Source organism: Oncorhynchus nerka, linkage group LG12 (genome assembly GCF_034236695.1).
Source record: "Oncorhynchus nerka isolate Pitt River linkage group LG12, Oner_Uvic_2.0, whole genome shotgun sequence".
NCBI classification, from domain to species: Eukaryota; Metazoa; Chordata; class Actinopteri; order Salmoniformes; family Salmonidae; genus Oncorhynchus; species Oncorhynchus nerka.
This window is the reverse complement of record NC_088407.1, coordinates 87,861,839-87,885,653: the sequence shown is the minus strand read 5'-3', so window position 1 is coordinate 87,885,653 and position 23,815 is coordinate 87,861,839. Positions and strand designations below refer to the sequence as shown.

At 44.3% G+C, this 23,815-nt stretch overlaps 1 protein-coding gene across 2 annotated transcripts; it reads right to left on the bottom strand.

The window, feature by feature from the left end:
• Positions 1–4,835: 4,835 nt before the first annotated feature.
• Positions 4,836–22,724, bottom strand: LOC115118525 (legumain). 2 transcript variants are annotated; one of them, XM_029647161.2, is made up of 14 exons: positions 22,629–22,724; positions 22,132–22,283; positions 18,977–19,074; positions 17,220–17,301; positions 16,899–16,981; positions 16,519–16,594; positions 15,913–15,975; positions 15,534–15,600; positions 13,388–13,506; positions 13,091–13,180; positions 11,156–11,359; positions 10,720–10,890; positions 9,241–9,308; positions 4,836–7,296 (listed from the first exon to the last, which is right to left on the bottom strand). In XM_029647161.2, the coding sequence occupies exons 2-14, from the start codon at positions 22,270–22,272 to the stop codon at positions 7,257–7,259; spliced, it is 1,302 nt and encodes a 433-aa protein (XP_029503021.1). In that variant the 5' UTR covers positions 22,273–22,283; positions 22,629–22,724; the 3' UTR covers positions 4,836–7,256. The 2 variants fall into 2 exon arrangements, with proteins under 2 accessions (XP_029503021.1, XP_029503022.1); XM_029647162.2 differs by having other exon boundaries at positions 22,635–22,724.
• Between the last annotated feature and the right edge of the window lie 1,091 nt (positions 22,725–23,815).

The window sequence follows — 23,815 nt, the reverse complement described above, 5'->3', positions numbered from 1 at the left end:
CCTGTGTCTGTTGGAAAGCAGACTGAACCAGGTTATTGTCTTGCTGAAAGGTGAATTCATTTCCCTGTGTCTGTTGGAAAGCAGACTGAACCAGGTTATTGTCCTGCTGAAAGGTGAATTCATTTCCCTGTGTCTGTTGGAAAGCAGACTGAACCAGGTTATTGTCCTGCTGAAAGGTGAATTCATCTCCCTGTGTCTGTTGGAAAGCAGACTGAACCAGGTTATTGTCCTGCTGAAAGGTGAATTCATTTCCCTGTGTCTGTTGGAAAGCAGACTGAACCAGGTTATTGTCCTGCTGAAAGGTGAATTCATCTCCCTGTGTCTGTTGGAAAGCAGACTGAACCAGGTTATTGTCCTGCTGAAAGGTGAATTCATCTCCCTGTGTCTGTTGGAAAGCAGACTGAACCAGGTTATTGTCCTGCTGAAAGGTGAATTCATCTCCCAGTGTCTGTTGGAAAGCAGACTGAACCAGGTTATTGTCCTGCTGAAAGGTGAATTCATCTCCCAGTGTCTGTTGGAAAGCAGACTGAACCAGGTTATTGTCCTGCTGAAAGGTGAATTCATCTCCCAGTGTCTGTTGGAAAGCAGACTGAACCAGGTTATTGTCCTGCTGAAAGGTGAATTCATCTCCCAGTGTCTGTTGGAAAGCAGACTGAACCAGGTTATTGTCCTGCTGAAAGGTGAATTCATCTCCCAGTGTCTGAAGGAAAGCAGACTGAACCAGGTTATTGTCCTGCTGAAAGGTGAATTCATCTCCCTGTGTCTGTTGGAAAGCAGACTGAACCAGGTTATTGTCCTGCTGAAAGGTGAATTCATTTCCCTGTGTCTGTTGGAAAGCAGACTGAACCAGGTTATTGTCCTGCTGAAAGGTGAATTCATTTCCCTGTGTCTGTTGGAAAGCAGACTGAACCAGGTTATTGTCTTGCTGAAAGGTGAATTCATCTCCCTGTGTCTGTTGGAAAGCAGACTGAACCAGGTTATTGTCCTGCTGAAAGGTGAATTCATTTCCCTGTGTCTGTTGGAAAGCAGACTGAACCAGGTTATTGTCTTGCTGAAAGGTGAATTCATCTCCCTGTGTCTGTTGGAAAGCAGACTGAACCAGGTTATTGTCTTGCTGAAAGGTGAATTCATTTCCCTGTGTCTGTTGGAAAGCAGACTGAACCAGGTTATTGTCCTGCTGAAAGGTGAATTCATTTCCCTGTGTCTGTTGGAAAGCAGACTGAACCAGGTTATTGTCCTGCTGAAAGGTGACTTCATCTCCCAGTGTCTGTTGGAAAGCAGACTGAACCAGGTTATTGTCCTGCTGAAAGGTGAATTCATCTCCCTGTGTCTGTTGGAAAGCAGACTGAACCAGGTTATTGTCCTGCTGAAAGGTGAATTCATCTCCCAGTGTCTGTTGGAAAGCAGACTGAACCAGGTTATTGTCCTGCTGAAAGGTGAATTCATCTCCCTGTGTCTGTTGGAAAGCAGACTGAACCAGGTTATTGTCCTGCTGAAAGGTGAATTCATCTCCCTGTGTCTGTTGGAAAGCAGACTGAACCAGGTTATTGTCCTGCTGAAAGGTGAATTCATTTCCCTGTGTCTGTTGGAAAGCAGACTGAACCAGGTTATTGTCCTGCTGAAAGGTGAATTCATTTCCCTGTGTCTGTTGGAAAGCAGACTGAACCAGGTTATTGTCTTGCTGAAAGGTGAATTCATCTCCCTGTGTCTGTTGGAAAGCAGACTGAACCAGGTTATTGTCCTGCTGAAAGGTGAATTCATTTCCCTGTGTCTGTTGGAAAGCAGACTGAACCAGGTTATTGTCCTGCTGAAAGGTGAATTCATTTCCCTGTGTCTGTTGGAAAGCAGACTGAACCAGGTTATTGTCCTGCTGAAAGGTGAATTCATCTCCCTGTGTCTGTTGGAAAGCAGACTGAACCAGGTTATTGTCCTGCTGAAAGGTGAATTCATCTCCCTGTGTCTGTTGGAAAGCAGACTGAACCAGGTTATTGTCCTGCTGAAAGGTGAATTCATCTCCCTGTGTCTGTTGGAAAGCAGACTGAACCAGGTTATTGTCCTGCTGAAAGGTGAATTCATTTCCCTGTGTCTGTTGGAAAGCAGACTGAACCAGGTTATTGTCCTGCTGAAAGGTGAATTCATCTCCCTGTGTCTGTTGGAAAGCAGACTGAACCAGGTTATTGTCCTGCTGAAAGGTGAATTCATTTCCCTGTGTCTGTTGGAAAGCAGACTGAACCAGGTTATTGTCCTGCTGAAAGGTGAATTCATCTCCCAGTGTCTGTTGGAAAGCAGACTGAACCAGGTTATTGTCCTGCTGAAAGGTGAATTCATCTCCCTGTGTCTGTTGGAAAGCAGACTGAACCAGGTTATTGTCCTGCTGAAAGGTGAATTCATTTCCCTGTGTCTGTTGGAAAGCAGACTGAACCAGGTTATTGTCTTGCTGAAAGGTGAATTCATCTCCCTGTGTCTGTTGGAAAGCAGACTGAACCAGGTTATTGTCCTGCTGAAAGGTGAATTCATCTCCCTGTGTCTGTTGGAAAGCAGACTGAACCAGGTTATTGTCCTGCTGAAAGGTGAATTCATCTCCCTGTGTCTGTTGGAAAGCAGACTGAACCAGGTTATTGTCCTGCTGAAAGGTGAATTCATTTCCCTGTGTCTGTTGGAAAGCAGACTGAACCAGGTTATTGTCCTGCTGAAAGGTGAATTCATCTCCCTGTGTCTGTTGGAAAGCAGACTGAACCAGGTTATTGTCTTGCTGAAAGGTGAATTCATTTCCCTGTGTCTGTTGGAAAGCAGACTGAACCAGGTTATTGTCCTGCTGAAAGGTGAATTCATCTCCCAGTGTCTGTTGGAAAGCAGACTGAACCAGGTTATTGTCCTGCTGAAAGGTGAATTCATCTCCCTGTGTCTGTTGGAAAGCAGACTGAACCAGGTTTTCCTCTACGATTGCAAACAGGATGCATGTTTTGGAACATTTTGATATGAGTGGTTTCCTTCCTCTCCGGTAACTGAGTTAGGAAGGGACGCCTGTATCTTTGTAGTGACTGGGTGTATTGATACACCATCCAAAGTGGAATTAATAACGTCACAGTGCTCAAAGGGATATTCAATGTCTGCTTTAAAAAAATATATATATATTTACCCATCTACCAATAGGTGCCCTCAGCGAGGCATTGGAAAACCTCCCTGGTCTTCGTGGTTGAAATTCACTGCTTGACTGACAGACCTTACAGATTGAGGTAGTCATTCAAAACTCATGTTAAACACTGTTATTGCACACAGTGAGTCCATGCAGATTGTGAGTTAAGCACATTTCTTTGCCTTTTTTTATTTATTTTACCTTTATTTAACCTTTATTTAACCAGGCAAGTCAGTTAAGAACAAATTCTTATTTTCAATGACGGCCTAGGAACAGTGGGTTAACTGCCTGTTCAGGGGCAGAATGACAGATTTGTACCTTGTCAGCTCGGGGATTTGAACTTGCAACCTTCCGGTTACTAGTACAACGCTCTAACCACTAGGCTACCCTGCCGCCTCTACACTCTAACCACTAGGCTACCCTGCCGCCCCTCCACTCTAACCACTAGGCTACCCTGCCGCCCCTCCACTCTAACCACTAGGCTACCCTGCCGCCCCTCCACTCTAACCACTAGGCTACCCTGCCGCCCTCCACTCTAACCACTAGGCTACCCTGCCGCCCCTCCACTCTAACCACTAGGCTACCCTGCCGCCCCTCCACTCTAACCACTAGGCTACCCTGCCGCCCCTCCACTCTAACCACTAGGCTACCCTGCCGCCCCTCCACTCTAACCACTAGGCTACCCTGCCGCCCCTCCACTCTAACCACTAGGCTACCCTGCCGCCCCTCCACTCTAACCACTAGGCTACCCTGCCGCCCCTCCACTCTAACCACTAGGCTACCCTGCCGCCCCTCCACTCTAACCACTAGGCTACCCTGCCGCCCCTCCACTCTAACCACTAGGCTACCCTGCCGCCCCTCCACTCTAACCACTAGGCTACCCTGCCGCCCCTCCACTCTAACCACTAGGCTACCCTGCCGCCCCTCCACTCTAACCACTAGGCTACCCTGCCGCCCCTCCACTCTAACCACTAGGCTACCCTGCCGCCCCTCCACTCTAACCACTAGGCTACCCTGCCGCCCCTCCACTCTAACCACTAGGCTACCCTGCCGCCCCTCCACTCTAACCACTAGGCTACCCTGCCGCCCCTCCACTCTAACCACTAGGCTACCCTGCCGCCCCTACACTCTAACCACTAGGCTACCCTGCCGCCCCTCCACTAACCACTAGGCTACCCTGCCGCCCCTCCACTCTAACCACTAGGCTACCCATAACAAAAGGGTTGAATACTTGAGTCAAGACATTTCAGCTCCCCCTCAATTCATCGGGGCATGGACTCGTTCCACAGGGATGCTGGCCCATGTTGACTCCAATGCTTCCCACAGTTGTGTCAAATTAGCTGGATGTCCTTCGGGTGGTGGATCATTCTTGGAGACACACAGGAAACTGTTGAGTGTCAAAAAAATAAGCTGTATTGCAGTTCTTGACACAAACCGGTTCCTGGCATCTACCACACCCCCTTCAAAGGCACTTAAATCTGTTATCTTGCCCATCCACCATCTGAACGGCACACTTACACAAGCCATGTCTGAAGGCTTATAATTATAGATTTCTTTAAAATCCTTGTGTAACTGGTCTCCCTCCCCTTCGTCAATAAGGGGTCAGATCTTTCTCCTGGTCAGTCTGTCATGGAAAGGTGTTCTTAATGTTTCACACTATAGTTTGTAAAGTCAGTAAGTTGAGGACAAGCTAAAAGAGTCAGACATGAACACGGTCAGTTTTATTTTTCAATTTCCAAAGAGTGAACATTTCATACATACATTCTAGTTTGCTGTTACTCCTGCAGTTCAGTCCTCAAACCCTTAGTCCTCCACTGCATGACCATCTCGCCCTTCTACACTCCTGAAAACTGTGTTCTGCCCCATTTGGCATCTTATGACAGACAGTCATGCAGAAACTTCAGCAACTTAAAAATTTAAGATAATCACTATTGCTTTTGATAATATACGGTGGCTAGAAAACAAATAGAATCCAGTCTATGGCCTCTACCTTTCCTCAGCAAAACCAGGTACACCATTTAACTCTTTAAAATAATAATGTAATCCTAATATGACAAATTACTCCCAACAGAAGAGGACCCATTATTTGATTCGGTCAATATCTAGATTAAATCTTAACAAGTTGTGACACAGGAGGGGTAGACTAGATGGAAAGAGCCACTATGGTAATTCATATTATACAACCGTTGGTTTAGAAATCCCTATTGTGAAGAAAGTGTAGCCTGCCCATGATAGACAACATTCACATGCAGTTAGTTAGAAGTATTTTCAGCTTTCAGTCTGTAGTGATTGAGCATCCATAGCAACCGTTGTTTGCCATAGTTCTAGAACTTTGCAGGTTGCTTAAAATTCCAGTCAATGAGAATAGACCTAACAACCAAACACCTAAAATTGCACTTGACAACGAGTGTTAGTGAATCTAGCATCACTTTGTTAAATTAAAATTGTATATAAGCAATAAAGCTGGAGTCCATGCATTATATATATTTTTTAAATCATGGCTGTGGTGGGCTACACCCCTCAGCTTCACCTTGTGGCTCGTTTTAGTGAACACAAGTCCTTTACAATTTGTTCTGACTATCAAGGTTTTAGTTTAACATCCCTGTGACAACACAGTATCCTGAGCCTTTACAGGAGTCTGCATGGAGGTTAACGTGAGAGTATTATGACGCTGTAGGATTCAACCTCCAAGCACCAACCCGGTTACAGGCGGGGGGGAAGAGTGCGAAACTGACCCATGATCAGCAGCTAGGGGCAATGTCACAATACTCCGTCATTCAGTTCTGACAACGGGCTCATGTTGGCGTATAGCAGAGCCAACACCCAAGCAGTAGTGGAGGGTATACGCAGGTCCAAATCATAAACCCATTTTTGTGGGCATTGCCTATACTCACTTCTTAAATCGCCACAATGCTTATCAAAGTAGTGGAGGTATACAGCGTATCAATTAATAAGGCTGATAGACCAGAACGTTTCGATCCATTTTATTATTTCGTCACATTGTCGGTACGTCAACATGCACAACGCCTACATGCGAAGGTTTAAAACATTTTTTTTTTTTTTAATTTGCGGGAAATCACCAATCTAAAAATGCTCTGATTGTCCCTGAAAACGTGTGCAGAAATATCCGTTCAAATTATTATTATTTTGAAATGTATCATGGTTGCTAATATAACATGTCTACTGGACAAACAAAACAAATCCAATAGAACCCAATTATTTCCATGTTTCTATGGGATTGTGGCTAGAGGCTAGTTTGAGTCAAGGTAAGACATGCCTCATAATATGAAGGAAAATGTCCAGGTATCAAACAATTAATGAAGAGGGGGAAAAACAATATCAGTCTCCTGGTAGATGGAAAGACAAGGTTCACAAAAAAACATCTCAATTTAAAAACATTAAGCTAGCTATGCCTCCCAGGCAGACGGAGATCAAGCCAGTGGCTACAGAAACATCACTAACCAAACAGTGCTAGGTGCCTGAGCACTTTCATTAAGAGGTTAGCTACACTCAAAATCTACATTTCTTAGATTTCCCCCCCCCCCCCCAGACCCCAAAAGTAGTCTTTGATGTGGTTTAAGCATTGTTATGGACTTGGAAAAACTAAAGAAATTGTTCTATTAAAAAGGTGCAGGAAGGGAGGGGGTATATGAAATAGTGGGCCTACTATTAGCCTACTTCCACAGTAACGCTTAGGTTAGCTTGACTGAAAGACCAATATGGGTTTCATCCTTTTAGGTCATTCAGAGTGTAGGTCACCTTTTCTCATAGAATTTCACACAGGGTGCCTTTCCTTCACTAAGAGGGCCGTTTTGCAAAATTACAGTATACCCACTAATTTCAGACACCACTGCACCAGTGGGAGAAGACTGAATAAAACGCTCAGTGATCATACAATTCATCATAAAAAAACATTTAAAATGTCTTAATAAATCTAGGGAATAAAAGTTTAAAATTAAACATTTGAAAAAGTGGTATAGCAGTGTGAAAAAAATATATATATATTTTTTGTCAAACTTGATTCCTTGTCAGTGCAAAGAGAAGACTCGTCGTCTCAGACCCTCCTGTGTGGAGGCACAGCAAGCTGATCCGAAAGAGGTGTTCATTCAGAAAGATCCGTCTAGTTGTAGTGACACACGCTCTCCATTGCCATCAGGATACTGAGCAGGGTGACAAACATTGACATGATTAGTCTATGGAAGTAGCTCCCTTGGACATTAAAAAATGAAATGTACTAATACACTGCTCAAAAAATAAAGGGAACACTTAAACAACACAATGCAACTCCAAGTCAATCACACTTCTGTGAAATCAAACTGTCCACTTAGGAAGAAAAACTGATTAACAATACATTTTACATGCTGTTGTGCAAATGGAATAGACAACAGGTGGAAATTATAGGCAATTAGCAAGACACCCCCAATAAAGGAGTGGTTCTGCAGGTGGGGACCACAGACCACTTCAGTTCCTATGCTTCCTGGCTGATGTTTTGGTCACTTTTGAATGCTGGCGGTGCTTTCACTCTAGTGGTAGCATGAGACGGAGTCTACAACCCACACAAGTGGCTCAGGTAGTGCAGCTCATCCAGGATGGCACATCAATGCGAGCTGTGGCAAGAAGGTTTGCTGTGTCTGTCAGCGTAGTGTCCAGAGCATGGAGGCGCTACCAGGAGACAGGTCAGTACATCAGGAGACGTGGAGGAGGCCGTAGGAGGGCAACAACCCAGCAGCAGGACCGCTGCCAGAGCCCTGCAAAATGACCTCCAGCAGGCTACAAATGTGCATGTGTCTGCTCAAACAGTCAGAAACAGACTCCGTGAGGGTGGTATGGAGGGCCCGACGTCCACAGGTGGGGGTTGTGCTTACAGCCCAACACCGTGCAGGACGTTTGGCGGTGATTGGGGGGGGGGGGGGGGGGGGGTCGCACAGCCCTCCATGTGCTCGCCAGAGGTAGCCTGACTGCCATTAGGTACCGAGATGAGATCCTCAGACCCCTTGTGAGACCATATGCTGGTGCGGTTGGCCCTGGGTTCCTCCTAATGCAAGACAATGCTAGACCTCATGTGGCTGGAGTGTCAGCAGTTCCTGCAAGAGGAAGGCATTGATGCTATGGACCGCCCGTTCCCCAGACCTGAATCCAATTGAGCAAATCATGTCTCGCTCCATCCACCAACGCCACCTTGCACCACAGACTGTTGGCGGATGCTTTAGTCCAGGTCTGGGAGGAGATCTCAGGAGAACATCCGCCAGCTCATCGGGAGCATGCCCAGGCGTTGTAGGGAGGTCATACAGGCACGTGGAGGCCACACACACTACTGAGCCTCATTTTGACTTGTTTTAAGGACATTACATCAAAGTTGGATCAGCCTGTAGTGTGGTTTTCCACTTTAATTTTGAGTGCGACTCCAAATCCAGACCTCCATGGGTTGATACATTTGATTTCCATTGATAATGTTTGTGTGATTTTGTTGTCGGCACATTCAACTATGTAAAGAAAAAAAGTATTTAATAAGAATATTTCATTCAGATCTAGGATGTGTTATTTTAGTGTTCCCTTTATTTTTTTGAGCAGTGTATAATAACGTAATATACCAAATATGACTTCGTTTGCCAACCGTGCATTAGTGCCCCCTTTGGATTTAACAACTCGTCGTGACATTGATAGTGTTAAAGTAGAAGTCCTCATTATTCAGCCTACAAGCATCCACACTTCACCAATTATATATTTCCTTTAAAAACATAAATGCACTGTAATTTAAGCTTTAAAACTGCAGTGTTCCTTCTTTCCTCATGGAAAAGTGTGTATAAATTGCAGCATTTTCTCTGATGCTAAGAGATGGGCCTGTAAAAAAAAAAATGTTCCTTCCCTGGGTCAGAGGCTTGGTTTGTCTGACAACACACAGCCAAAGTCATACACTGCCTTTAACTCCTTGTATACACATTTATAAAAAATATATTTTTTAAACACATTTATATTCTGATCATTGGGTCCCTGATAAATTTGCAATCACAAAAGGGTTCCCCAGGTCCACAGAAAACAGTTTGAGAACCCCCTTCCCTGTAGAGGGAGACATTTCAGACTCAGCATTGGGACTGGTACAGTACCTGTCTGTTGGGTATCCTCCCTCACACAGGTTGACCAGGGCATACAGGTGTCGCAGAGCATATTCATACTGCAACAGAACAGACATCACAACTTCTATACACCGTTCTTACTGGGGGGGGGGACTTACAGCACACTGTTCTTACTGGGAGGGGGAAACTTACAGCACACTGTTCTTACTGGGAGGGGGACGAACTTACAGCACACTGTTCTTACTGGGAGGGGGACGAACTTACAGCACACTGTTCTTACTGGGAGGGGGACGAACTTACAGCACACTGTTCTTACTGGGAGGGGGGACGAACTTACAGCACACTGTTCTTACTGGGAGGGGGGGGACGAACTTACAGCACACTGTTCTTACTGGGGGGACGAACTTACAGCACACTGTTCTTACTGGGGGACGAACTTACAGCACACTGTTCTTACTGGGGGGACTTACAGCACACTGTTCTTACTGGGGGGAAACTTACAGCACACTGTTCTTACTGGGGGGAAACTTACAGCACACTGTTCTTACTGGGGGGGGGACTTACAGCACACTGTTCTTACTGGGGGGGAACTTACAGCACACTGTTCTTACTGGGGGGAACTTACAGCACACTGTTCTTACTGGGGGGGGACTTACAGCACACTGTTCTTACTGGGGGGAACTTACAGCACACTGTTCTTACTGGGGGGAACTTACAGCACACTGTTCTTACTGGGGGAACTTACAGCACACTGTTCTTACTGGGGGGGACTTACAGTACACCGTTCTCTGAGCCATACTGGGGGGGACTTACAGTACACCGTTCTCTGGGCCATACGGGGGGGGGGGACTTACAGTACACCGTTCTCTGGGCCATACGGGGGGGGGAGACTTACAGTACACAGTTTCAAAATGGAAAGTACATACAAGTCATAATGTTTCTACTTCCTCCACATGTCATGTACAGAAGTCATTGTTATGTTTGTCATTCTGTGAAAAGTTTTGTTGAAAGCCCGTGGTCATATGAGTTTAACAGTAAACATGTCTAAAATCAGTCTGTAAAAATATGCTTTTGACAGTTGAGTTTCTTACTCAGCGACGTATTTATGTTATTCAGTCTCTGTAGTACATGGGGGGAGAATTACAGTACACCGTTCTCTGTAGTACATGGGTAGCAGTCTGGGAAAGAGAAGTAGATCGACACAGAGACAGGAACCGACAGTACCACAAACCAACTGGGGGACAAACCCTGAAATAAATGAAGGCTTAAATGGTGTGTCTGACTTGTGTATGCAAATGGGGTCAATACCATCGTTGTATCTGTCCCTTTACAAATAAATGATTGAATTTTTTTTTTTTAAGAGAATTCTGTGCTGGGGCCGTGTCATAGATGGTACCATGGACCGCTCTAGGTTGAGTTCCTGTGAAGTGACCACTGTTGATGTAAAAAAAAAAATAATAATAATAATTAAACTGGTCTTTTAAATACATTTGGCAGACAGGACTGTACCTCAGTGATATGCCAGTTGAAGCATCGTATCCTGTAGTGGTTAACAGCAGCCTGGTAGCATTGATGCTGGGTCAGATCCAGCTTGGTACTCAGAACCCTCTGGGTCGTGATCTCCTCTCCTGTCGTCGTCTCTACCACCCTGCGCATTGTCTCTGCCAGCAGCTCACGCACCTAGTGGGGAAAAATACATTCATTTTAATCACCACAGTTCTCCAAGTTCTTATGAACTAACAGAAGCATCTGATGAGAAAGTCTGGGTCATGTTCATTAGACACGACCAGAGCGAAACTGTCTGAACTTCATTGAGGAACACTTGTTTCCAGTTTGTTACGGTGTTCCCAATTGAATACATCCCAGGTTCATTCGAAAGAAAAAAATAAAATGCATATATATTTTTTTTTTCATTAAAAAGGTATACGCATTTCCTGTCCGTTACCTTGAGGTGTGACGTAATCTGGCTGAAGTATTTCTTGGTTGCAGAGAGGTCATTGGTCCTCATCAGTTTCCTCTTTAGGATGGCCAGGGGTACGTCAGGGCTGGGGGTCAGGTCTGGGTCCTCTACGGGCTGCAGGGTCATGGGGGGCGCAGGCTTGGCATTGACATTACCTTGGAAGGCTACCACCTTCATATGGGCCAGAGTCTGGAGAACAGAGAACTACAGTTAGCTAACCTCCTTCATACGGGTCAGAGTCTAGAGAACTACAGTTAGCTAACCTCCGTCATACGGGTCAGAGTCTAGGTAACTACAGTTAGCTAACCTCCGTCATACGGGTCAGAGTCTAGGTAACTACAGTTAGCTAACCTCCGTCATACGGGTCAGAGTCTAGAGAACTACAGTTAGCTAACCTCCGTCATACGGGCCAGAGTCTAGAGAACAGGTAACTACAGTTAGCTAACCTCCGTCATACGGGCCAGAGTCTAGAGAACTACAGTTAGCTAACCTCCGTCATACGGGCCAGAGTCTAGAGAACAGGTAACTACAGTTAGCTAACCTCCGTCATACGGGTCAGAGTCTAGAGAACTACAGTTAGCTAACCTCCATCATACGGGTCAGAGTCTAGAGAACTACAGTTAGCTAACCTCCGTCATACGGGTCAGAGTCTAGAGAACTACAGTTAGCTAACCTCCATCATACGGGTCAGAGTCTAGAGAACTACAGTAAGCTAACCTCCGTCATACGGGTCAGAGTCTAGAGAACTACAGTTAGCTAACCTCCGTCATACGGGCCAGAGTCTAGAGAACTACAGTTAGCTAACCTCCGTCATACGGGCCAGAGTCTAGAGAACTACAGTTAGCTAACCTCCGTCATACGGGTCAGAGTCTAGAGAACTACAGTAAGCTAACCTCCGTCATACGGGTCAGAGTCTAGAGAACTACAGTTAGCTAACCTCCGTCATACGGGCCAGAGTCTAGAGAACTACAGTTAGCTAACCTCCGTCATACGGGTCAGAGTCTAGAGAACTACAGTTAGCTAACCTCCATCATACGGGTCAGAGTCTAGAGAACTACAGTAAGCTAACCTCCGTCATACGGGTCAGAGTCTAGAGAACTACAGTTAGCTAACCTCCGTCATACGGGCCAGAGTCTAGAGAACTACAGTTAGCTAACCTCCGTCATACGGGTCAGAGTCTAGAGAACTACAGTTAGCTAACCTCCGTCATACGGGCCAGAGTCTAGAGAACAGATAGCTACAGTTAGCTAACCTCCTTCATACGGGTCAGAGTCTAGAGAACAGATAGCTACAGTTAGCTAACCTCCGTCATACGGGCCAGAGTCTAGAGAACAGGTAACTACAGTTAGCTAACCTCCTTCATACGGGTCAGAGTCTAGAGAACTACAGTTAGCTAACCTCCTTCATACAGGTCAGAGTCTAGAGAACAGGTAGTTACAGTTAGCTAACCTCAGTCATACGGGTCAGAGTCTAGAGAACATGTTACCGTCTCGTTCATTTAAATCGTCTACTGGAACAAACATTAGCCATCTGAACAGAAGTGAGGAAGTAGAGGTTTGTTAATCCTCTTTTACATCTAAATCTTAGCAGATAAACCAATTTCACTATAACGTCATGTGACTCCTCAACTGAACATTGCAACAGGAAGTCGCTAGGTCTTCCGTCATGTGACTCCGACTGAACGTTGCAACAGGAAGTCGCTAGGTCTTCCCTCTGAATCCCTCACCTTGTTCCCAAACTGCATCACGTGGCTGGTGTTGGTGTGACTCCCCGACTGAACGTTGCAACAGGAAGTCGCTAGGTCTTCCCTCTGAATCCCTCACCTTGTTCCCAAACTGCATCACGTGGCTGGTGTTGGTGTGACTCCCCGACTGAACGTTGCAACAGGAAGTCGCTAGGTCTTCCCTCTGAATCCCTCACCTTGTTTCCAAACTGCATCACGTGGCTGGTGTTGGTGTGACTCCTGACGATCTTGAACTGTTTAATCAGGGTCTCTTTGCTCAGGTCCTCCTGGGACAACAGTCGGGGAAAAGACACATTTTACAAAGAGAAAGCGAGTGTGTGGCTAAAGGATGTTCTGCTCCTTTTATTTTGAGACAAAAACATTGGAGTAACGGCTATAGCCAACATTTCAACAGCAGTCATTTCCTTTACAGAAACACAAAATCGGTAAAGATTTGTGGTTAATCGAGTACATCGTTTCTGTACCAGACTCACCACATCAGAGTCCTCCAGCCAGTTGACGCTGTACCAGTCCCCCAGGTACGTCTCCCGGTTATCGTCATAGTAACAGGCATAGGACGACTCATGAGAGTTGGCTGCTGTGGTGGCATACACTGAAGGAGAGAGCGAGAGAGATTCAGACAAAGTGAGAGGGTTAAAACAAGGTCTATGGATCCAAGGACACTGCTTATACACCATCACAATTGGAAATCTATAGCTTGATGGATTATACACAACACAAAATATACTTCTTTTTTTTTTTAAATGGTAAAGAAACACCCTCATCATGGTTTAATGTCGTACGGTAGACTATGAAGAATTCGGCCTGTGGGTAACAATTCAACATTATGGGATGTCGGTCACCCACGGCCAGCGCCGTAAAGTCCCCACGGCCAGTGATGTAAAGTACTTAAGTCAAAATACTACTTAAGTTTTTTTTGTGGGGGGGGGGGGGGGGGGGGTCTTCCCCTGACACCAAGTACTGGTTACAGTTTAAATGCTTAGCAGGAGAGGAAAATGGTCTAGTATGAAACAAGTAATCGAGAGAACGTCGCTGGTCATACTGCCTCTGATCTGGCAGAGTCACTAAACGTCGCTGGTCATACTGCCTCTGATCTGGCAGAGTCACTAAACGTCGCTGGTCATACTGCCCCTGATCTGGCAGAGTCACTAAACGTCGCTGGTCATACTGCCCCTGATCTGGCAGAGTCACTAAACGTCGCTGGTCATACTGCCTCTGATCTGGCAGAGTCACTAAACGTCGCTGGTCATACTGCCCCTGATCTGGCAGAGTCACTAAACACATGCTTCATTTATAAGTGATGTCTGAGGGTTGCAGCATGCCCCTGGCAATCTGTAAAAAATAAATGTAAAGAACAGTGCCGTTTGCTTAATATAAAGGAATTTTACTTACTTAAACATATTTTAGCATTTACATTTGATACTTAAGTACATTTAAAACCAAATACTTTTACTCAAGTAGGATTTTACTGGGTGACTTTTACTTGAGTCATTTTCTATTAAGGCATATTTACCTTTACTGTCTGGACTAGAGCCTAGTCTCAAGCAGTGGTGGAAAAAGTACCCAAATCTCATACTTAAGTAGACCAGGCTCTAGTCCAGACAGTAGACCAGGCTCTAGTCCAGACAGTAGACCAGGCTCTAGTCCAGACAGTAGACCAGGGAGACAAGGAGCCACATGGCCCGTGGAGCAGAGCATGACAATAACCAAGGGTCTGACACAGACCATCTCTCCTTAAGGTCTTTTCACACAGTGACAATAACCAAGGGTCTGACACAGACCATCTCTCCTTAAGGTCTTTTCACACAGTGACAACAAACAACTCCAACACAATGTTGCTGTCATCTGCTTGTATGAAGACTTAGGTACACCTGAACCGGCCATCTGAACAGACCATTACCAAGGGCTGATTTTGGGAAGTAGGTTGAAATTGCCCCTAGACGCTGATCTTGGGTCAGTTTTGCATTTCCCCCACTAATGGTTAAAGTTAAGATTGGGAGAGCTGATCCTAGATATGTACCTAGGGGAAAGTTCAGAGCATGATTTAGTGAGTGGACAAAAACAGCCCTGTTCAGGAAGACATTAACCTGTATGGGAGTTGTCAGACTTACTGGATCAGCTTTACATTTTTTGAAGATAAATTGATGGAAGCGCCAATGTAATTGTCAGCATCATTTCCCGTGTCACATCAGAATTAGACATTTATCCACGTTTCTCAAACGTCAAAATGTCAAAGTGTTTAAGATTGAGTTAATGCCTAAGCTCAATGTTTTAAGGTTAGGTATTAACTTTCAAATGGTTAAGGGTTAAAATTTTTTAAACTTTCCATCATTGGAGAGAAACATGCAACCTTTGGCGCCAGATGCTCACCGAAATCTACTTGAAGGTAACAGCGCTCAATGCTGCCCCTAGTGGCCGGTTTCCACATCACCTCCCGACATGGACGTCAAATATTGACTTGTACCACTGGTGACCTGGCTGGTCAAAGAGCGGTCAAGAGTATCTTGAACACACCCCCCCAGATACCGTTAATAATTACCCCGTTCTTTACCATCAGCGTTTCGGGATAGTTCCCTGTGATAACGAGTCACAGGGAGGTTGAAGCGCAGCGTAACTCACCATCGATGTCAGCAGGCAGCTTGGTCATCATTGATCCCGACTCACAGGCCTCGATATAGAACACTAACTGCGAGAGCAGAGAAGATCAATGAAAGTCAGTCAGGGGAAACTATCTGGACTATCAACTCTAAATAACTTTTTTTTTCTTTCTTCTTCCTATTGTGTTATTGACTTGTTAATTGTTTACTCCATGTGTAACTCTGTGTTGTCTGTTCACACTGCTATGCTTTATCTTGGCCAGGTCGCAGTTGCAAATGAGAACTTGTTCTCAACTAGCCTACCTGGTTAAATAAAGGTGGAAAAAAATATATATATATATTAAATCAACATGTGATTGACGCTCCACATCCACAAACAATAACAGGTTCAACTTCCACACCTTCCCGTATTTCTTGTTCTCATGCATGTTGTTGATGGCATCCATGAGGTCGGCAACATGAAGCTGTAGAAGAAAGAAAACATTTCATAAATATAGTTTCATTTCTGTTTTTCTTCCAGTGCATTAACTTTAAAACAAAAGAAGCACTAGACCCCATGAGGTAGAGCCACAAGAGTCAGTCACAAGATCCTAGGTTGCCCAAGGCATTGTGGGAGGAGTACTCCTTGTCTTGTTCAGTGACTCATTCTCTGCCACAACTTTTCTGCTGAGTGACAGAACATAAGGTTTATTCAACCAGGCTTAAAATATGATAATTTGCTTTTATCATCATAACCCTAACTCATAAACTGTTCTGAATGTTAGTTGAAACACATGGCAGCTTTCTATTTCACAGAGAGCAGACCTAGGTCATTCATCCAGCCAGCCATGGACAGAAAAGGCACTGTCTGAAATCACATCCTTTTACAGTAGCACTACTTTTGGCCAGAACAAGCAAGGTGTTCCTAAAAAACGAGCAGAGCACTAGCTGGGAACACAGCAAGGTGTTCCGAAAGAAAATAAATAAATAACCCCTGGTAGATGAGCAGGAAGTGTAAAAATGCTTACGTCGTCATTGGGGAAGGCCAGCAGCCCAGGAGCTCCATGGTCAGTGAAGTACACAAACACATGATCTTTGGGACCGCTGCCAACAGGAAGTAAAAAAAAAAAAAAAAAAAAAAATAGATTAAGTTGATAAGCCAGGTGTTTTTCATTTGAACAGAAAGATATGACACAATCCCCATTTTCAAGCTGTGAGTCTGTTTTTCCAGGGAAGGTTCTCAATGGAACAGTCTGTCAAGAAACTTCATAACAATATGTTGTTGTTGTAACAATGATTTTCATTTCATTTTAGAAGACTACCTTAAAAGTTCTGGAATAACTTTCACCCTACTGTGGTAATCCTATGATATATTACAACATGACCCCCCCCCCCCCCAATCACTTGCCTCTTCAGCACTTTCCCAGAACCCCCCTTAGTATTGGCTGAGTCACCCTTCAGCACAGCCAGGAAGTTGTCAGCGGTAACAGCCTGTAAGGTACACAGGTCAGAGGACAGGCACTGAGGACAGGCACTGAGGACAGGCACTGAGGACAGGCACTGAGGACAGTTTCCTGACTTGAGATCCATGTTCACAACTTGAAACAGTACTGTATAAAGCATTGATTGTTGTGTGATGATATTAGCACTAACACATTTTTTTTAAAGTATATATATATATATATATTTTTTTAAAGCATTTGAAATGTTCCATTTTCCTTCCACTCACGTCTCCAGTGTAGTCTTTGGGGACTCCCTTGTAGACGTCTGTCCCATTGGGTCGGTTGATCACCACCCCTGGGGTGGGGTTTCTGGAAAACAAAGAGGGTAGCTAATCAGATACGTGCCTGGAGGAAACAGGCCAGACAATTTATTATATGACCAAAAATAATAATAATACAGGGGACCCCCCCCCCCCCAAGGCATTTTACACCACCCAATAGCTAGTAATGTGCCTACCCTGTGCTTGTGTGTTTGAGAACTGAGCAGAAGACATTTCTGATATAACAGTTCGACAAATACAAAATGTTGCGGTCTACAGTCTTGGCAAGACATGCATTCTATCACAATACACATTAGCACTGTAATATAACGGCATTCAGTGGATGACAGTTCGGAATTATCACAAGGCAATGACAAAAAGGGTTCTTTATTAAAACCCCAGTATCACTTCCTCTACCCTCCAATGACAGGAATCACATCATCATCATCATCATCATCTATTCCTACACTAGTCAAAGTCAAACACATTCAGATACTGAAAAACAGTTTCACACAAAAACCTAAGTGTCACATGATTGTTCTTCCCGATTCAGACTTTAAGTGTAACTTGGAAGAGTACATTCCAGCAGCAACTCGATGCAGGAAAATATTACAGGACCAATGACACAAAAAATGGCATTGTTGTACAGTAAAAATATATATATGAGAACATTAGATGTTTTACCTAGATTAAGACACAGCCTGCGTCAAAGTAGGTCAATATGACCATCTAGTGATTACAGTAAGACAAAACACAACTTCGAATGTGTGTCAGTCATTGACATGAGCGGTTCCAATACCTGCGTATGAATTAACCAATGGCTGATGTTGCTACTAGCTACTGGACAAGAGAGAACATTCTTTTCATTAGAGAATAGTCTTCCATCTTAAACCCTGAACCGCATGGCCTATCCTGGGCACCATAATTCCCAGCTAAATTAGATCCTTGTGACCCGAGAGTCAATGGTGTCTCAGTGAGCCTCTAAAAACAGCCCACCTTCCAAATGCTACACTACTCCATTTTATTGTGTATAACCTTTGACCAGAGTCCATAGGGCTCTGGTTAAAACTAGTGCACTTGTATAGGGAATAGGGCACCTATTGAGAAACACTCAAAACAGTTTACTGGATGGTGTGTATGACAGCAAGAGAGTTTAGAATATTTTATAAAAAATAAAAATGTTACTTTTATTTTACTAGGCAAGTCAGTTAAGAAAATAAATTCTTATTTAGAATGATGGTCTACCCCGGCCAAACCCGAACGACGCTGGACCAATTGTGCGCCGCCCTACGGGACTCCCAATCACAGCCGGATGTGATTCAGCCTGGACTCGAACCAGGGATTGTAGCGACACGTCTCGCACAGAGATGCAGTGCCTTAGAGCGCTGCGAGAGCCCGAGTGGAGCAAGGAACCACAGAGCCTGGCTGCCGCCTGTTTGCCACAGCACGATGAGGAGATGTTTTAGGCCCATCGTGCACCCAACACAAGGATAACATATGCTCTGCTCTCATCTCAGGAATGCAAATATTGCAGAGCCAACCCATAATAAAAACAGACTGAAGCTGGCTAAAGCTGAAGAGTAGATCGGATCGTCGTCATTTATAATCCTGGAACGGCCCACGTGTAGTCCGTCATGACAATATATAATGGATTACAGCAACCCTTGTTAAAAAAAGGTGAAGACCTAAGCAGACAAGGTGGACAACAGAAATAGAATACTCACTGCTCATTGGTCGCCAGGTCATCATACATCATCACGACAATTTGCTCGTCAGGAATGCCATTCTTGTGGACGATCTGGTACGCATGGCAGGCGTCGGCCTAGGGAGGGGGAGGACACGAAGTAAACTAATCGTGTAATGTAAGGCAACAAGTCACCCCCACTAATCACAGTCAGATTAATTGAGGGGGAGGAGTCAGAATGTATTACATCACTTTACAAAGCAGTAGCTGGGAACACAGTCAGTCAGTCAGTCTACTGATAAATACAGAGCAGTAGCTGGGAACACAGCCAGCCAGTCAGTCAGTCTACTGATAAATACAGAGCAGTAGCTGGGAACACAGCCAGCCAGTCAGTCTACTGATAAATACAGAGCAGTAGCTGGGAACACAGCCAGCCAGTCAGTCTACTGATAAATACAGAGCAGTAGCTGGGAACACAGCCAGCCAGTCAGTCTACTGATAAATACAGAGCAGTAGCTGGGAACACAGCCAGCCAGTCAGTCAGTCTACTGATAAATACAGAGCAGTAGCTGGGAACACAGCCAGCCAGTCAGTCAGTCTACTGATAAATACAGAGCAGTAGCTGGGAACACAGCCAGTCAGTCAGTCTACTGATAAAATACAGAGCAGTAGCTGGGAACACAGCCAGCCAGTCAGTCTACTGATAAATACAGAGCAGTAGCTGGGAACACAGCCAGTCAGTCAGTCTACTGATAAATACAGAGCAGTAGCTGGGAACACAGCCAGTCAGTCAGTCAGTCTACTGATAAATACAGAGCAGTAGCTGGGAACACAGCCAGTCAGTCAGTCTACTGATAAAATACAGAGCAGTAGCTGGGAACACAGCCAGCCAGTCAGTCTACTGATAAATACAGAGCAGTAGCTGGGAACACAGCCAGTCAGTCAGTCTACTGATAAATACAGAGCAGTAGCTGGGAACACAGCCAGTCAGTCAGTCTACTGATAAAATACAGAGCAGTAGCTGGGAACACAGCCAGTCAGTCAGTCTACTGATAAATACAGAGCAGTAGCTGGGAACACAGCCAGCCAGTCAGTCTACTGATAAATACAGAGCAGTAGCTGGGAACACAGCCAGCCAGTCAGTCAGTCTACTGATAAATACAGAGCAGTAGCTGGGAACACAGCCAGTCAGTCTACTGATAAATACAGAGCAGTAGCTGGGAACACAGCCAGCCAGTCAGTCAGTCTACTGATAAATACAGAGCAGTAGCTGGGAACACAGCCAGCCAGTCAGTCAGTCTACTGATAAATGCAGAGCAGTAGCTGGGAACACAGCCAGCCAGTCAGTCTACTGATAAATACAGAGCAGTAGCTGGGAACACAGCCAGCCAGTCAGTCAGTCTACTGATAAAATACAGAGCAGTAGCTGGGAACACAGCCAGCCAGTCAGTCTACTGATAAATACAGAGCAGTAGCTGGGAACACAGCCAGCCAGTCAGTCTACTGATAAATACAGAGCAGTAGCTGGGAACACAGCCAGCCAGTCAGTCTACTGATAAATACAGAGCAGTAGCTGGGAACACAGCCAGTCAGTCTACTGATAAATACAGAGCAGTAGCTGGGAACACAGCCAGTCAGTCAGTCAGTCTACTGATAAATACAGAGCAGTAGCTGGGAACACAGCCAGCCAGTCAGTCTACTGATAAATACAGAGCAGTAGCTGGGAACACAGCCAGTCAGTCAGTCTACTGATAAATACAGAGCAGTAGCTGGGAACACAGCCAGCCAGTCAGTCAGTCTACTGATAAATACAGAGCAGTAGCTGGGAACACAGCCAGTCAGTCAGTCTACTGATAAATACAGAGCAGTAGCTGGGAACACAGCCAGCCAGTCAGTCAGTCTACTGATAAATACAGAGCAGTAGCTGGGAACACAGCCAGTCAGTCAGTCTACTGATAAAATACAGAGCAGTAGCTGGGAACACAGCCAGTCAGTCTACTGATAAATACAGAGCAGTAGCTGGGAACACAGCCAGTCAGTCAGTCTACTGATAAATACAGAGCAGTAGCTGGGAACACAGCCAGCCAGTCAGTCTACTGATAAATACAGAGCAGTAGCTGGGAACACAGCCAGCCAGTCAGTCTACTGATAAATACAGAGCAGTAGCTGGGAACACAGCCAGCCAGTCAGTCAGTCTACTGATAAATACAGAGCAGTAGCTGGGAACACAGCCAGCCAGTCAGTCAGTCTACTGATAAATACAGAGCAGTAGCTGGGAACACAGCCAGTCAGTCAGTCTACTGATAAATACAGAGCAGTAGCTGGGAACACAGCCAGTCAGTCTACTGATAAATACAGAGCAGTAGCTGGGAACACAGCCAGCCAGTCAGTCTACTGATAAATACAGAGCAGTAGCTGGGAACACAGCCAGCCAGTCAGTCTACTGATAAATACAGAGCAGTAGCTGGGAACACAGCCAGTCAGTCAACAAAAATCAGGTAAAACTCAAATAATCCATCACAGCATCTATCCATTTGATGATCTGGATGTGATTGAGAATGGGGGGGGGGTTATTGACTGAGAGGCACATGAGTAGGTTTACGGATTATTATTCAACTTAGATCGCATGCTCTCAAATACAACAGGTTTAGACCTTACAGTGTAATGCTTGCTTTACAAGCCCTTAACCAACAGTGCAGCTCAAGAAAGAGTTCATTAAGAATATAAAATCAAATCTAAGTCTTAAAAAATAAATAATAAAATAGCGAGGCCATATACAGGGGGTACCGGTACGAGTCAATGCGGGAGGACAGGTTAGACGAGGTCATTTGTAAATGCAGGTGGGAGTGAATCACTGCTTCATAAAATTAAAATAAAAAAGCACTAGCTACATTAGTAATATAGTGGCCAATTACAGCTATATACATTTAGTCCCTCTCATCAATAAAATGGAATGTGACCTTTAAGTCTAGGCAGATAAATTGGTAAAATACTGATATGTCCCAAATAGCCCCATTTCCCCCCTTCATAGTGTAATACATATAACCTTGTCAAAAGTAGTGCACTATACAGCGAATAGGGAGCCGTTTGGGATGTAATCATGGTAAAAGATTGCACCAAATGACTCACTCAACTGATCAAGTCAAGTGTACATTAACAGACTTCCAAAATGTACCCGGTTAACTTCACTCTTACCTGGTGTCGGTAGTTGTACCAACCATTGGAGCCAGCGACAATCACCACCCAGTTCTTCCCGTTTTCAGGCTGTTGTGTGGGGAAAGCATTCGCCACAAGTCCCAGACTGAGGCCCAGAAGGGCTAGAGTCGATGTAAACATGATCCTCTGTCCTGGGGGGAAAAAAGGCATCACTGTATAGCAAGTTACTAGCTAGATGTTTGTTTTTCTGCCCACACGGTCATGAAATGTTAAAGATTATATTAAACACTTTTGTATTAAAACATTTTTTGTCCAAAAGCTGCGACTGTTTACAGTTGAGCCAAGTAGCAAAACCAATACAAACGTGCCGTTGTCAATCCTATGGCTGCCAACGTTGGCTAGGTAAGCTAAGCTGTTAGTTACACCATCCATTTACAAAAAATTAACTGAAGCAAATCTACAGTAACCCATTGAACATAACAACAAAGTTAACTACATTTGAGGTATCATCGAAAAGTAAAACATAGTTTCATTACCTTTACCTTCTTTTGTTAGTTATTAGTTGTTGTTGTCAGGAAGCCTCCAGTACCGTTTGTTGCCGTTGCATCAGAGAGAGGATTTTTATGCAAATCACAGTGTTGGAAAAAAAAAAAACAGTCAGGATTTGCTGGACAGCCAATCAGATGGCCCCAAAGCGGGGAAGGCGGGGCATGATTTGATAGATGAGTCTACGTTTTAAACACATGATACAGAGTCATGTGCTGTCTCGTATTCTCTGATAAAAACATGACCTATTCCTGTTTTTGATGATACGGTCTTTTTTTCAGTGGTGGAAAAAGTACCCAATTGTCATACTTTGACTAAAAGTATAGATTTCTTAATAAGAAATGACTAGGAAGTCACCCAGTAAAATACTACTTATCAAAAGTAAAAGTACAAATAATTAAAAATTGCTTATATTAAGCAAACCAGACGTTTTGTTTTTGTTATTTACAGATAGCCAGGAGCATTTACAAACGATGCATTTGTTTAGTGAGTCAACCAGATCAGGATGTTCTCTTAATAATAAGTGCGTGAATTGTACCATTTTCCTGTCCTGCTAAGCATTCAAAATGTAATGAGTACTTTGGGTGTCAGCGAAAATGTATGGAGTAAAAAGTACATTATTTTCATTAGAAATGTAGTGAGATAAAAGTAAAAGTTGTCAAAAATATAAATAGTAAAGTACAGATAACTCCCCCAAAAACAACTTCAGTAATAATACGTACTACTAATAAGTACTACTTAAATACTTTCCACCACTGTCTTTTTCCCCACACATAGTGACTCATCTATTTGTGTTAAATGTAGATGTTCTGAATTAGTTTATTCTACAGTAACAATTTTGATAAAGCTTGCTATTCATTTCACGAGGAAGACTTATGCATTGTGCAATATGGACGCATTAAAGAAAAAAAACAGTACTGTTTACAGGTTTGGATAACTGCAAAGGGAGTTTCATTTAGTCACTAGTGTTTTATAAGTCACCCAAATAACACTGAAGTACACAATATATAGAAATATGATTCCAGGTGTAATTCTCTCGGTCTCTCATTAACTTCCTTTATTGACACGGTCTTGTGACCCATTTCTGAATGTTCAGCAGAAATGGTACAGTGAGGCGCACCATAAACCACAGATCTTCCTTGTGACATGTTCGAAACATAATGAACCACAGATCTTG

Coding starts and splice junctions, on each gene's coding strand:
- LOC115118525 (XM_029647161.2), bottom strand. CDS start 22,272: ATGTTTACATCGACTCTAGCCCTTCTGGGCCTCAGTCTGGGACTTGTG. Junction 17,302..18,976: donor GACCTGGCGACCAATGAGCA/GTGAGTATTCTA, acceptor TTTGTTTTCCAG/AAACCCCACCCCAGGGGTGG. Junction 13,181..13,387: donor GGCTGGAGGACTCTGATGTG/GTGAGTCTGGTA, acceptor CTGTTGTCCCAG/GAGGACCTGAGCAAAGAGAC.